Source organism: Poeciliopsis prolifica, unplaced genomic scaffold, assembly GCF_027474105.1.
Source record: "Poeciliopsis prolifica strain line A6 unplaced genomic scaffold, Auburn_PproV2 SCAFFOLD014, whole genome shotgun sequence".
Lineage (NCBI taxonomy): Eukaryota > Metazoa > Chordata > Actinopteri > Cyprinodontiformes > Poeciliidae > Poeciliopsis > Poeciliopsis prolifica.
The window spans coordinates 12,040,942-12,055,122 of NW_026562389.1; the positions used below are offsets into that span (position 1 = coordinate 12,040,942).

At 38.9% G+C, this 14,181-nt stretch overlaps 2 protein-coding genes across 2 annotated transcripts in view; both read right to left on the bottom strand.

Moving 5' to 3' along the window:
* LOC129365916 (GTPase IMAP family member 4-like) overlaps positions 1 to 14,181 on the bottom strand; it is a 94,216-nt gene that overhangs the window by 35,721 nt on the left and 44,314 nt on the right. The window lies entirely within an intron of this gene.
* On the bottom strand, positions 7,546 to 12,981 carry LOC129365909 (GTPase IMAP family member 8-like). Its single transcript, XM_055039459.1, has 7 exons — positions 12,844 to 12,981; positions 11,615 to 11,635; positions 11,555 to 11,578; positions 11,429 to 11,494; positions 10,310 to 10,360; positions 9,376 to 9,990; positions 7,546 to 8,887 (listed from the first exon to the last, which is right to left on the bottom strand). Exons 4-7 carry the CDS (start codon positions 11,445 to 11,447, stop codon positions 8,265 to 8,267), a joined length of 1,308 nt encoding a protein of 435 aa, XP_054895434.1. The 5' UTR covers positions 11,448 to 11,494; positions 11,555 to 11,578; positions 11,615 to 11,635; positions 12,844 to 12,981; the 3' UTR covers positions 7,546 to 8,264.

Below are 14,181 nucleotides of genomic sequence, written 5' to 3' on the forward strand. Positions count from 1 at the left end.
TGTTAGCTAACTCATTAATTATGTCGAGGCTTTATGATTAAGAGAAAGTTGATCTAAACACCCAGGAACAGGTAAAGAGGAGTCTGTGGGAGCTGCAGGAGCCCAAAGTTCAGACCAAACCATTGCAGTTCTACTTTATATTGAGCATAAGTGAAGGATTAAAAAGCATCATGGATCCACTTTACATCTCTTTCTAGAGATGGTCATGCTCAGCATCATGGGCTCTGAGAACTGAGAATTTATAGTGAATAAATCCTCCTTTCCTTTCACTGCTCAGCTCTCACTCTCAGTGAATCAGAACTTTGTTTTGATTGGTTCTCTGGCGGCTTGGCTTTGTTGTAACATAACCACTATGTTTTGTTTTCTCAGTGACTATATTAAATGTTAAAAATTCCAAGCTGTCAAGTGGAACAGTTGGGGATTTCATTATTACATAAAAAATGTCGAAGTTCCACTGTTAAACTGATGTTGGGTAAATCATGTTTTGGGGCCAGGTGTGTGGGAATTAGTGATAAAAGGGAGCGTGTCCGCCGGAAGACCCGGCGCAATCAGTAAGAAAGACGCTCATGTGTCGATCTGTGCAGCGGGAGTTTTGGCCTTATTTACTGTTTTAAACCAAAGAAAAGTAACGAAAAAGATAAAACATCGATTAAGGTTCGTCCCAGCGCCGCAGATCGCGCCCGAAAGCCTGGACCGGAGCCTGGACCGGAGTTTGCACCGAGGAAACGCCGCCCGGTGCAGAAGGAGACGCCAGGAAGCCACCGGGGGGAAAAGGGACGCTCCCGGTGAGATCTGGACTTTATTATCTTTGGGAGGTTTTGGGTGGTACCACTCTTCTTTTTCTCATCTTCTTTTTTTTTTGACGTTTTGGATTTTTCTTTCGGATTGGAGACGTTGATTAATACGGAGCGACGCTTCCAGGACGTTGTTTGATTTGGAGTTTATGGGACTCTTTTATGGACAAAAATGTAAAAAAGGAACAGGACTATCCGGACTTTCTATTTTTTAAGTGGGATTGATGGATCAGCCCGAACAAGGCGAATCAGACCCTTGATTATTTTGGTGGGTTTTGGATAATGATTTAGGTTTATTAAATATTCAAATTTCGGGTTTCATAATAAATCATTTCTGGTAAAAACCTAATAATTTTGTATTGAGTGGTTGAACATTAACCCGGTAACACTTATACCCTATTTACCTGAGACAAGATCCCCCTTGTGTGTTTTTTTGTGAGTTCTGCTTTAATCAAGCCGAATATTAACTAAGAGGATCTGAAGCAACCAATCCAAGTCGAGGCTTTTGACTTTTTGGACGTCGATCTTCACTGAGGGACATGGTTTGGTTTCTGGGTTCGGTTCTGTTTCTGTTGTGGTTCAGTTTCAATAGTTTGTTTTGTGTCAGATAAAAATTAAAAGTTTGATTCAAATATAACAGAAGTAAGAAAGCCTGCTAACACAACAAATGCATAAAATTAGACAAATATCAAAATCATAGAGACTCAATGCAAAATGATTTATCAAAACAAAACATTTGGATTCTCATTAAGATGAAATATGAGGCTATTTGTGGTGTTAATGTTATGCATGTTTTAAAAACTACAAATGGCCGCCTGCGATGACATCATAAAAGGGAGCGTCAGGCTCAGGCAGGCAGGTGATGCTGATTGTGTGATGAGGCCTATGCATGATGTTTGGAGGATCGGAGAATAAAAAGCGTTATCGATGACACAGTTGGACTCATGCACTCTTTTCTTTAAATAACACGACATGGTGTCAGGAGTGCTGTAAGTCATCGTGATGCTGTAACTCTATCCGGCTGGCGGAGACATGGCTGACGACAATGTACAGAGAGTCGCTTCTGCTGGTCCAGGTGCAAAGTTCAGTATCCAGCCGCCGCCAGAGTCTTTCGACTTCACCAAGCCGCAGGAGTGGGCCAAGTGGATCCGATGATTCGAACGGTTTCGTCTGGCAAGTAACTTGAACTCCAGTTCTGAAGAGAATCAAGTTAACACGCTTATTTATTGCATGGCAGACGATGTTCTGCGGGGACTAGCGTTACCAGATGGGCAAAGAAACACGTATCAAGGAGTTCGTGATGGCTTCCAAGCTTTCTTTGTTGTCAAGAAAATGTCATTTATGAGCGAGCCAGGTTCAACATGCGCAAGCAAGAGGAGCATGAAACCGTGGATGCATTTGTTACTTCACTGTATGCGCTAGCAGAGCATTGTAGCTATGGAGCGCTACACGATGAACTGATTCGTGACAGACTGGTGGTGGGACTGCAAGATAAAAGGTTATCTGAAAGATTGCAACTCGACCCAGATTTGACACTAGAAAAGGCCATTTTTTCAGCAAGACAGTGAAGAGATGAAGCGGCAGCAATCCTGTCTGCGTAGTGATACCAGAACAGACACAGGAAATGGAAAATCTGTCGACAGGGTGTACAAAAGCAGTGTTAAGCATGCCAAGGCTAAATACCAACCTAAGTTGCACACAACTACAAATAACAAAAGGGGAATTTCTCATTGTTATAAGTGTGGCGGCTCTCCATCTCATCCCAAACGTGACTGTCCAGCAAATGGGGGAAAATGTCATTTATGTGGGAAAAAAGGACACTTCAAGAGGGTGTGCAGAACACTCAACACTGTACATGCAGTTGAGGAAGAGGATGATTTTTTGTTTTAGGCATTTCAAATGGAGATGAACCTTGGAGGGTGGATGTTGAAATAAATAACAGAAACATCTCATTCAAGATTGACACTGGTGCTGATGTTACGGTTCTGCCATACTCCATGTACAAAGACATCTACAGAGACAAGAGTCCCTCTTTACTGAAAAAAGCCACCAGGCAGCTGCTGGGACCAGGGAGGAATGCTCTAGATATTGTGGGGGTTGCTGAGATGGTGATGAAAAAGGGAGAGAAAGAGGTACAGGAAAGTGTGTACATTATGAGACACCTGCAACTGCACTTTTGGGTAGACCTGCCATTCAGAAGCTGGAGCTTCTAGCTAGATTAAATGAGATAACTGCTGAAACATTAAAACTACCTATCCAAAGCTATGCAGTGGTTTGGCAGAGGTGAGACAGCCTTATGTTATCAAACTGAAACCAGGGGCTCAACCATTTTCACTAAAGACACCCAGAAGGATTCCACTTCCTTTGATGGACAAAGTTAAACAAGAACTGTCCCGTATGGAAAGTTTGGGTGTGATCAGCAGAATTGAGGAGCCAACTGAATGGTGTTCAGGAATGGTGGGTTGTTCCCAAAAAGACAGGTGCTGTACGCATATGTGTTGACCTCACAAAGTTGAACGAGTCTGTTTGCAGAGAGAAGTACATTCTTCCTTCTGTAGATGAAACACTCGGTAAGCTAGCAGGAGCAAATATTTTCAGTAAATTAGATGCTAATATGGGTTCTGGCAGATTCCTTTAACTGAAGATACTGCAAAATACAACTTTCATTACACCTTTTGGTCGTTTATTATTTTAAATGGCTACCCTTTGGTATAGCTTCTGCCCCTGAGCATTTCCAGAACAGAATGGTAACAGAGGTTACAGAGGGACTAGATGGTGTGGTTTGCCATATGGATGATGTGTTAGTGTGGGGAGAACACAGGAAGAGCATAATGTTCGTCTGCATACTGTTCTTGGAAAAATTCAAGAAGCTGGTATTACACTGAACATTGATAAATGTGATCTTTCAAAGCAGAGTGTAAAATTTTTGGGCCACATTATCTCTGCTAATGGAGTTAGTCCTGATCCAAGTAAAACACAAGCTGTGAGAAAGATGAAAGAGCCACAAAATGTGAGTGAGCTAAGAAGCTTCCTTGGAATGGTTAACCAGCTGGGGAAGTTTATTCCACAGTTAGCAGAACGAGACAAGCCTTTGAGGGATCTTTTATGGAAGAAAAACTGTTGGATGTGGGGAGTTGATCAGGCCAAAGCATTTAAAGAACTGAAAGAGATGCTTTCATCCCCCCCAGTGCTATGCATGTACGATACTAACCGGGAATGTAAAGTTTCAGCAGATGCGTCTGCGTATGGTCTGGGGAGCGTACTGCTGCAAAAATGGGGTCAGGAATGGAGACCAGTTGCATACGTGTCGCGATCTCTAACAGACTGAGCAGAGATACGCACAGGTGGAAAAAGAAGCTTTGAGTCTTACTTGGGCTTGTGAAAGGTTCAGTAATTATCTCATTGGCAAACATTTCCAAATGGAGACTGATCATAAACCACTTCTGAGTCTGTTGAGCTGTCAGATGTTAGATGCTCTTCCGCCACGTATTCAGCGTTTCAGAATGCGTCTCATGAGATATTCCTATTCCATCTCGTATGTGCCAGGGAAACTCTGTGGACAGCTGACACATTGTCACGTGCCCCTATGTCAGAAAACTTAACGGCAACTGAAACAAGTTGGTAGAAGACTCAGATATTTTTGTGGATAGTGTGCAAAACCTGCCTACAAGTCCTGGTTATCTGGAAGAACTGAGACAGGAGTTGAAAAGGGACAGCATATGTGCACGTGTGATGCAGTTTGTGTGAGGAAGGATGGCCTACACACTACAACAGTGAACCAGCACTCAGACTGTATTGGGCTGAAAAGGCATTTCTTACAGTGAATAATGGTCTTTTGTTAAAAGGAGAAAGACTGGTTATTCCTTCAACTATAAGAAATGATGTGCTCATGAAATTACATGAAGGACATCAGGGAGTAGTGAATGTCGAGAACGAGCACGGCAGTCGGTGTGGTGGCCTGGACTGAGCAGATAAAAAAGAACTGGTTCTAAAATGCCACACCTGCAACAGAGAGAAGGAAAATCATACGGAGCCACTGATGCCATCACAGTATCCAGACAGACCATGGAAAAAACTCGGGGCTGATCTGTTTACTTTGAAGGACAAAATTATATTTTGGTTGTGGATTATGCATCAAGATTTGTGGAAATTGCACAACTGAGTCCCACAGGATCAGCAGATGTGATTCCTCATTTGAAATCTGTGTTTGCACGTCATGGCATTCCAGAAGAAATGATCACGGACAATGGTCCTCAGTTTTCCTGTGCTGCTTTTGCTACATTTGCAAAGTCATATGGGTTTCACCATATTACAAGTAGCCCTAAATATCCACAAAGTAATGGAGAAGCTGAACGAGCTGTGAAAATAATAAGAACTTGTTGAAGAAAGCAGCTGATCCATACCTCGCCTTACTCGCCTACAGAGCAACACCACTTTGGAATGGGTACAGTCCAGCAGAGCTTCTTATGGGAAGACGACTTCGGACGACGGTGCCAATACTTCCATCTTTGTTGAGGCCGGCTCTTCCAAACTGTAAGATTGTTGCTCAAAAAGAAAAGGAGAGAAGAATAAAAGATGCAGAGAGATATGATTCCCGCCACAGAGCAAGAGTTCTCAGCAAACTTACTCCAGGACAAGGTGTGTGGATTAAAGATCAAGGTACGAGTGGAACAGTGGTTACCAGTCATTCTACTCCACGCTCATACATTGTGGAAGGACCTCAGGGGTCGATTAGGCGAAATCGTCGTCATCTGGTTGGCATGGAGCCTTCGACGGAGCCAGAAGTACCGGAAGGTGATGTTGCTGCAGAACAAGTACAACCGAGTTCTGAAGAACCTCCACAGCAGAGCCTTCCTGAACTTTCACCCACTCCTAGAACCAGGTTTGGGAGACGGGTTGTGAAACCAGATAGACTGAATTTGTAGAAAAAGAAAATATGCTAGAAGTTGAGAATGATTAAATATGTATTTCTATTTATATATTTTTTTCCTAGCTCTAGGTAGGAACAGACCTTCCAGCCACAGAGGCAGAATAATCCTCTAAGGTCTGTTGAATCAATGGTAGTCCACCCATTGATTCTAGAGAGGAGAGATGTGGTGTTAATGTTATGCATGTTTAAAAACTACAAATGGCCGCCTGCGATTACATCATAAAAGGGAGCGTCAGGCTCAGGCAGGCAGGTGATGCTGATTGTGTGATGAGGCCTATGCATGATGTTTGGAGGATCGGAGAATAAAAAGCGTTATCGATGACACAGTTGGACTCATGCACTCTTTTCTTTAAATAGCAGACCATTGGGTCTGTTATTTCTTCTCGATAATCTGGGTGTAATGCTGATATAACATTCTGTATGCATTGAATTCTCTGGATAAAACTATAGATGCATCTGAAGTCTGATGTTGAATGGTTGTTTCTTTATTATTTCCCCTGCACATGCGGAGTCCCTGGATCTGGGAAACAGAGGAAGATTAGCGAGCAAAGTGAAGTTATTCCTCTAAGTTTTAACACTATACTGCATGTTTTGGATTTAATGACTTAATGAGGTTCGTCCCAGCGCCGCAGATCGCGCCCGAAAGCCTGGACCGGAGCCTGGACCGGAGTTTGCACCTCGGAAACGCCGCCCGGTGCAGAAGGAGACGCCAGGAAGCCACCGGGGGGAAAAGGGACGCTCCCGGTGAGATCTGGACTTTATTATCTTTGGGGGGTTTGGGTGGTACCACTCTTCTTTTTCTCATCTTTTTTTTTTTTTTTTTGACGTTTTGGATTTTTCTTTCGGGATTGAAGACGGGGATTAATACGGAGCGACGCTTCCAGGACGTTGTTCGATTTGGAGTTTATGGGACTCTTTTATGGACAAAAATGTAAAAAAGGAACAGGACTATCTGGACTTTCTATTTTTTAAGTGGGATTGATGGATCAGCCCGAACAAGGCGAATCAGACCCTTGATTATTTTGGTGGGTTTTGGATAATGATTTAGGTTTATTAAATATTCAATTTCGGGTTTCATAATAAATCATTTCTGGTAAAAACCTAATAATTTGTATTGAGTGGTTGAACATTAACCCGGTAACACTTATACCCTATTTACCTGAGACAAGATCCCCCTTGTGTGTTTTTTTGTGAGTTCTGCTTTAATCAAGCCGAATATTAACTAAGAGGATCTGAAGCAACCAATCCAAGTCGAGGCTTTTGACTTTTTGGACATCGATCTTCACTGAGGACATGGTTTGGTTTCTGGGTTCGGTTCTGTTTCTGTTGTGGTTCAGTTCAATAGTTTGTTTTGTGTCAGATAAAAATTAAAAGTTTGATTCAAATATAACAGAAGTAAGAAAGCCTGCTAACACAACAAATGCATAAAATTAGACAAATATCAAAATGATTATAGAGACTCAATGCAAAATGATTTATCAAAACAGAACATTTGGATTCATCTCATTAAGATGAAATATGAGGCTATTAACCATAAATTAGAGACCCTTTCATCAACCAGCATCACTAAGTGGCAGAAACAATTAATATAGTTTAACTTGAAGAAAAATATCAATTCAATTCAAACAATCTGTGTTTTGAAGTTTGAGAGAAATCAGCAGATCTGACTGGTTTGATCTTTTCTCCATCCAGGCCTCCAGGCAGAAACGTTTCAATAAACCTTTAATAAAAACTACTTCATATTGTCAGGAAGAATAAACTGTAAATCCACTAAATATCAAAATTAAATACAAATCAAATAGAGGAAAACAATCAAAAACATCATTCATAACAATTTTATTTTTCATTAAAAATCATCCACCAACAAGTACATTAAATCAAAAACAACATAAATTAAATGCATATAAAAAAAAAAGTCCTGGAAATATTTCCAACCCAAACAAAACAAACCATAAAATGTTCCTGATCTACAGTTTAGATCTGTTGTTTGTTGTTGATGATGGATCAGGTTGTAATTAATAAAACATCATTTCATCCTGAAATGTTAAAAAATCCAGACAAGATAATCAACTTATGGAAAAATCTTCTAATAAATCATCTTTACATTTAAATATCCTCTGAGCTGCTCAGCAGATCCGTCCTGTTGGTCCATAAAGATGTAAAGTTATTGTAGCTGCTTTTTTTCAACACTACAGAAAATACTGGAAAATATGTAGTTTGAGCCCATATTTTATTTAAATTAAATGTTTATTTCTAATCTCCAATATTTCATTCTGTCACAAAATGATTAATCCAGTAAAGTTAAAATAACAATGACAATGAAAATAATGAAATAAACGACACTAAAATGTAAAAAGGGGCAAAATAATAAAAGTGAAGCACCAATAACTAAGGAAATATTACAGATTAGTATTAATATGCATTTTCAGAAACAAATGATTGGCTGAGCGCTTTGCATTCTGGGAGTTTATTTTGTTTTCTTTTTCTTTATTTTAACACTAATCAGATTCAGATAAACTTTATTAGTCAAACAGGAGATTTTATTTTGGTTTCTGTTGACCAGGTAACATCTCCTTGGTGTAGCATTTGCCTTCATTCTCCATCATGTTGATCTTTTTGATCAGATCAGTAACTTGTGATCGATTCTTTATTTGATGGTTATTGAACACATGGTATCTTCCTCCACACTCTCTGATCAGATTCTTACAGGCATCTTCACAATCATCTTCAATGTATTGTTCAATGGAGATCTCATCATATTCCAGTATATCTCCTCTGGTAAACAGGACGATGGTAAACTTCTTATAATTTTCTCCCAAAACTTCCTGAATCAGTTTCAGTGTCTCAGTGTCTTCTATAGAAAATCTGCCGATCGGTAAAACCTGCAGGAAGACATGAGGACCTGGATGCACCAGACTGATACATTTCCTTATCTCTTCATTAACCTGACTCAAGGACAAGCTGGTGTCAAACAGACCAGGAGTGTCAACAACATCAACATGGCGACCGTCTATCACACATTCAGCTTTCTCACAGCTTCTAGTAACTGACTGTGGAAAAACTCCAGATTTAAACAGTTTTCTTCCCAGGATGGTGTTTCCTGATGAACTCTTCCCACTGCCAGTTTTCCCAATCAGAACGATCCGGAGACAATCTGGATTATCTGGGAAATTACAGAATAAATAATAACTATGAGATGAAAGATGATAAATTCACAGATCACTTTAACCCAGAGTTCATTTTATAAAGTGTTATAATTGTGTATTTATGAATTCATGTTATGTTTCTAATGTTATATTAAGTGTGTATAACTGGGTTTGTAGTAAATGATGTGTTATGATGTGAATCCCAGGAACAATGTTATGGCAACATGTAATATGGATCCTAATAATCAAACAGCTGAATCTCTTCCTGCAGTGCATCAGGTTCTCCTGCTCATCACCTCATTATGTAACTCAGGTTCTGGACCAGAGATTGATCTAAAGCTGCAGGTCAGCGGTTCTCCAGGACTCGTACTACCCACCTTGGCTCAGGTCCATTCACACCAGTCCTGTTCTTAGAGGAACTCCAGTTGGTTTCTCTACAAAGTTTGTTTGTGAGAATGCACATTGAACTCTAATGTGGACCAAAAACAGCAAACTGTCTACCAACCTGTCTGTTGCTGTAGTTTATCTTCCATTTGGCCCCAAAATAATGTTTCAGTCGTAAAAGATGAATCATTTTTCTCCAGCGTCTCCATCAGTTCTGGGATCTGCCGTCTGTCTCTGATGTCCAGAACTAAATATCTTCCTCCACAGATCTGGAGGAGATCCTGGATGTGTCTGTTCTCCTTTATAAAGTTCCCAACAGCTGGATGTTTAGGGTCTGACTCCACAGTGAAGAGGATGGTGGTGAAGTCATTGACTCTGGAGCTGAATGTGTCCTGGATGGTGTGTAACTCTCCCTTGTCTTCATCAGTGAGGGGACCCACAGGCAGGACCAGGATGAAGGCGTGGACACCCTCAGGATCACAGAGGGAGACACACCTGAAGGATTCCTCCATCACTTCCTGCTGAGCTTTTCCATCCAAGGCAGGCAGCTGCACCAGAGAAACCCCACGTCCAAACACCTCTCCCTGCTTCCTGAGCCTCTCTGGAGGAAGATCTGGCTGACCTAGGATGACCTTGGCTGCTGCCGTCTTCAGTGGATCATTTGGACCAAACAGAACCAGGTTCAGAGGTTTGCGTTTCTCAGCCACAGTTAAACCTTCATCCTTCTGCTCAGACACTGGAAATAAAATACAACTATTAAAACAGTTGAAAACATTCAGATCATAGAGATAGAAAACTTTTTATGTATTGATCCAGTAATATTTATGATCTTTGATCCAAAAGTTTATATAAATTCAAACTTCAGGCTTGTAGAAAAAAGATTAAGAGAATTTGATCCAAATAAAAAGTTGAGATGTTTGTTTCATCAGATTCTGGTTCAATAATTCTGCATCTTCTCAACAAAGACATGAATTCTTATTGTGGGATTTCAGGACTTTAATATGAATCATGTTGATTTTATTCCTATCAGTAAATCAGTCAGTAGTTAAACTCACTGGAAGGAGGAATCAGTTCCAGGCTGTTGCTGCGTTTCACAGGCTGCAGATCTGAAAGGACAAAAAGTGAAGAAAATAAAATCAGTTCTAAAATTCTCCAGAGAAACCAAGAACTGAACTCCTGATCTGGATCAGAACCAGTTTCAATAACTGATCCAAACCCAAAGTGGAGAGAAATAAAGTAAAAGCAGGAAACATTGATGTGAAAACAAGACAGAATGAAACGTTTGTTTCTGATCAAACTGTCATGGAGATCAATTCATTTCTCCGACCAGAGGAGGACCGGTCCAAAGGTCCGGTTCTGAAGCCAGAATGAAGCTGAACAAGTTAATGAAGATCAGAGACAATAATTCATGTCTCTGATCATTTAAAACACAAAGTAACAAAAATCCTTTAAAAACTGAATATTTTATGACAATATGGAAACTTTACAATATTTTCATTCATCGAATTTCTGGAGAAAATAAAAACAAGAAAGAAAAATGTTTCTGTATGAACCAGATAAACAATAATCAATATTTAGATTTAATCAATAAACAATAATCAATATTTAGATTTAATCAATTAACAATAATCAATATTTAGATTTAATCAATAAACAATAATCCATATTTAGATTTAATCAATTAACAATAATCAATATTTAGATTTAATTAATGAACAATAATCAATATTTAGATTTAATCAATGAACAATAATCAATATTTAGATTTAATCAATGAACAATAATCAATATTTAGATTTAATCAATAAACAATAATCAATATTTAGATTTAATTAATGAACAATAATCAATATTTAGATTTAATTAATAAACAATAATCAATATTTAGATTTAATTAATAAACAATAATCAATATTTAGATTTAATCAATAAACAATAATCAATATTTAGATTTAATCAATAAACAATAATCAATATTTAGATTTAATCAATTAACAATAATCAATATTTAGATTTAATTAATGAACAATAATCAATATTTAGATTTAATTAATGAACAATAATCAATATTTAGATTTAATTAATAAACAATAATCAATATTTAGATTTAATCAATAAACAATAATCAATATTTAGATTTAATCAAATGATTCAAGAGGTTTAACTAAACTCACCAGGTTCTGCAGCAGCCATGATGTCTCTGGGTCTCACTGGACCAGAACCAGAACCAGAACCAGAACCTGGATCAGAACCAGAACCAGAACCAGAACCAGAACCTGGATCAGAACCAGAACCTGAACCAGAACCTGGACCAGAACCAGAACCTGGACCAGAACCTGGACCAGAACCAGAACCTGGACCAGAACCAGAACCTCAGGTTGCTGTAACATATCAGAGGTAAAATCAGTTTAAAGTTTAAAGTTTGTACAGTTTGACTCTCAGAAACATTGTTTATCTTCACTGAGGCTGAAATTAATGCATTTCTGTAAAAACATCAATAATTATTCATAACTTTCTCAATAATCAATAGAAAATCATTTTGCTATCAAAACGTTTCTCATGTTTTTATCTTTGGTGATGAGCTGCAGGTTGGAGGACTTTAACTAGGCCGATCCAAAATATCAGTATTATTATCAGTCAGCAGAAACATTAAAATATAATTTAACTGAATCCTAAATCTGCCAGAGAAAAACTGTAAATTATAGTAATTAAAAATAGAAATGTTCACAGTCTGGATGGAAATAACGTTTATAGATGATTATAATGATGGATTTATTTCTGTTGGATCAGATTTGATCAGATTTATTGTGTCTTCAGTCTGACTGGAACATTTACCAACGACACAGAGACCAGTTTAGTTTCCACTGAGTGACTGGGAGCAGAAATCCAGTCCAACCAGTTGTTCCACAGCGTTCTGCTGGGAGGAACCAGTTGCCTCAGAAAGACTGAATGTTCAGAGATGAAGATTAAATGTCAGTTGGCTCAGAAAGCAGATCAACAGGAAGTTTAAGGAAGAGAAAAACAAGCAGAGCTTCAAGTTCATGAGAAACTAAAAAAGCTTCAAATCATCTGAGAACAAAATAAATGGAGAAAATCAGTTTGACCTGATCAGATTCTGGATGAATCCAGTTCAGGTGACATTCAGGTAAAACAGCATCATCAGGTAAAAACTAGAGTTTGATCAAATCACTGCTACTGGCTCTTTTCCTAAAGCTTCTCTGGGAATAAAACTCCAAGCTCTGGTTAGGAATCCATAAAACCGCCTGAAAGGAAGAAAACTATCTTCCACATAATCAGCATTCAAACCCAGAAAGACAAAAATTTCATCAGCATCTAAATTTAAACCAGAAAATCGACAAAGAAAAGAATAATCAGTAAAAAAGCAACAGAGCTGAAAACGTCTGTGTTGTTTTTCTAGAGCTGCGAATATCAGAGTGACTCTCATCACTAGAAACTATTTTCATAAAGGCCGTGACCTTTGACATGACAATTTACCTAAAATACACAGAAATAAAATGAGGTCATCATTTCAACAGCTTCTTGTTCACAGGAACCGTTTACATTTTAAGAAACATTTTTTCTGACTCACCTGTTGATGTTTGACTTTGACCTCAGGAATAAAGTTACAAACTCATCTGGACTATGAAATGATCTTGAAACATAAGCGCAGCTGAATAAATCCTCCTCCTCCTGCAGCAGCTTGTTGTCTCTGAGTCTCTGCTGCTCTGCTGAAGTTGGACTGCAGGATGTTCCAGTGAAATTCCTGCACTGGCTGCTGCTGCCATGTTCTTCCTCATTCCTGCAGAAAACGCTGAGAAAAGCTGCAGGCCTCAAACTGAAAGGCTCACATGTGACACATGGGAAGCTTTGCATTAAAACTCCAGTTTATTCAACTCTTAAAGGTTTAATTAAATGAATAAAAGTTTATGTTTCATAAACTCATATTGGGTTCAGTGTTAATAAATGTTGCATTTATTGAACTTAAGGAGTAAAAGACAGTAGAAGCAACTAAATGTGTCTCAGTCAGCAGGGGGTCGTGGGCCGTTGATCACCTCTGTTATTCGCTTTGAATGTCAGGAACTTGTTCAATTGAAATGACAGTTCAGTCAGTGGGTTCAGTGGGTTAACCTCAACCCTGACCCTAACCCTGACCTCTAACCCTAATCCTACCCCAGGATGTTTCTGGGTTTCTACATCAGACCTTCACTGCTGTCTGGATGATTGTTTGATATGAAATGTTTTGGTAGAGATTTGGAGGAAAATAATCAGAAAATATGTTGAAAGCTGTCAGTGGAACATGCAGAGCATCTAGATGGAGGAATGAACTTTATTCCTTTTCTGAAAAATGTGAAGAAACTCCTGCAGCATCACGAATACAGAGATGGATGATATTAAAACACATGAAGGTTTTATCATCATTACGTCATCAGTGTGAAGCATCACAGACACGGTAAAACGTTCTGAGTCAGGATCCAAACTCAGTTCATCTTTAGCTGACAGAAAAAACTCCAAGTAAACTCCAGGACTCACAGACTCACTACGAACAAGATGCTCTGACACAATAGATCTGATTTTATCCCAAATGTTAATAGTAAAGAGGGTTAGATAATAAAAAACAATCTTTAATGATTATTTTCTGTTTTAATTAAAGGAAAATCTCAAGGTTCACACAGAGCTGCAGCTGCGGAGCTCAGATACTGAAATAAAATCCAGAATATGAACAATATGCCGAGGATAGATGTGACAAGAATCACGACTGGTCAAATATTTGGAACATTAAAGATGATAATACTAAGATAGTATCAAATATCCTCCATCACTGCCAGCTTACAGCAGCAGGACAACATAATGGTTCCAGAGGATCATCATCTGGATGCTGAGGCTCTGGAACCAAAAGGCAGAACAGATTTTATTGGCTGCATGTTGG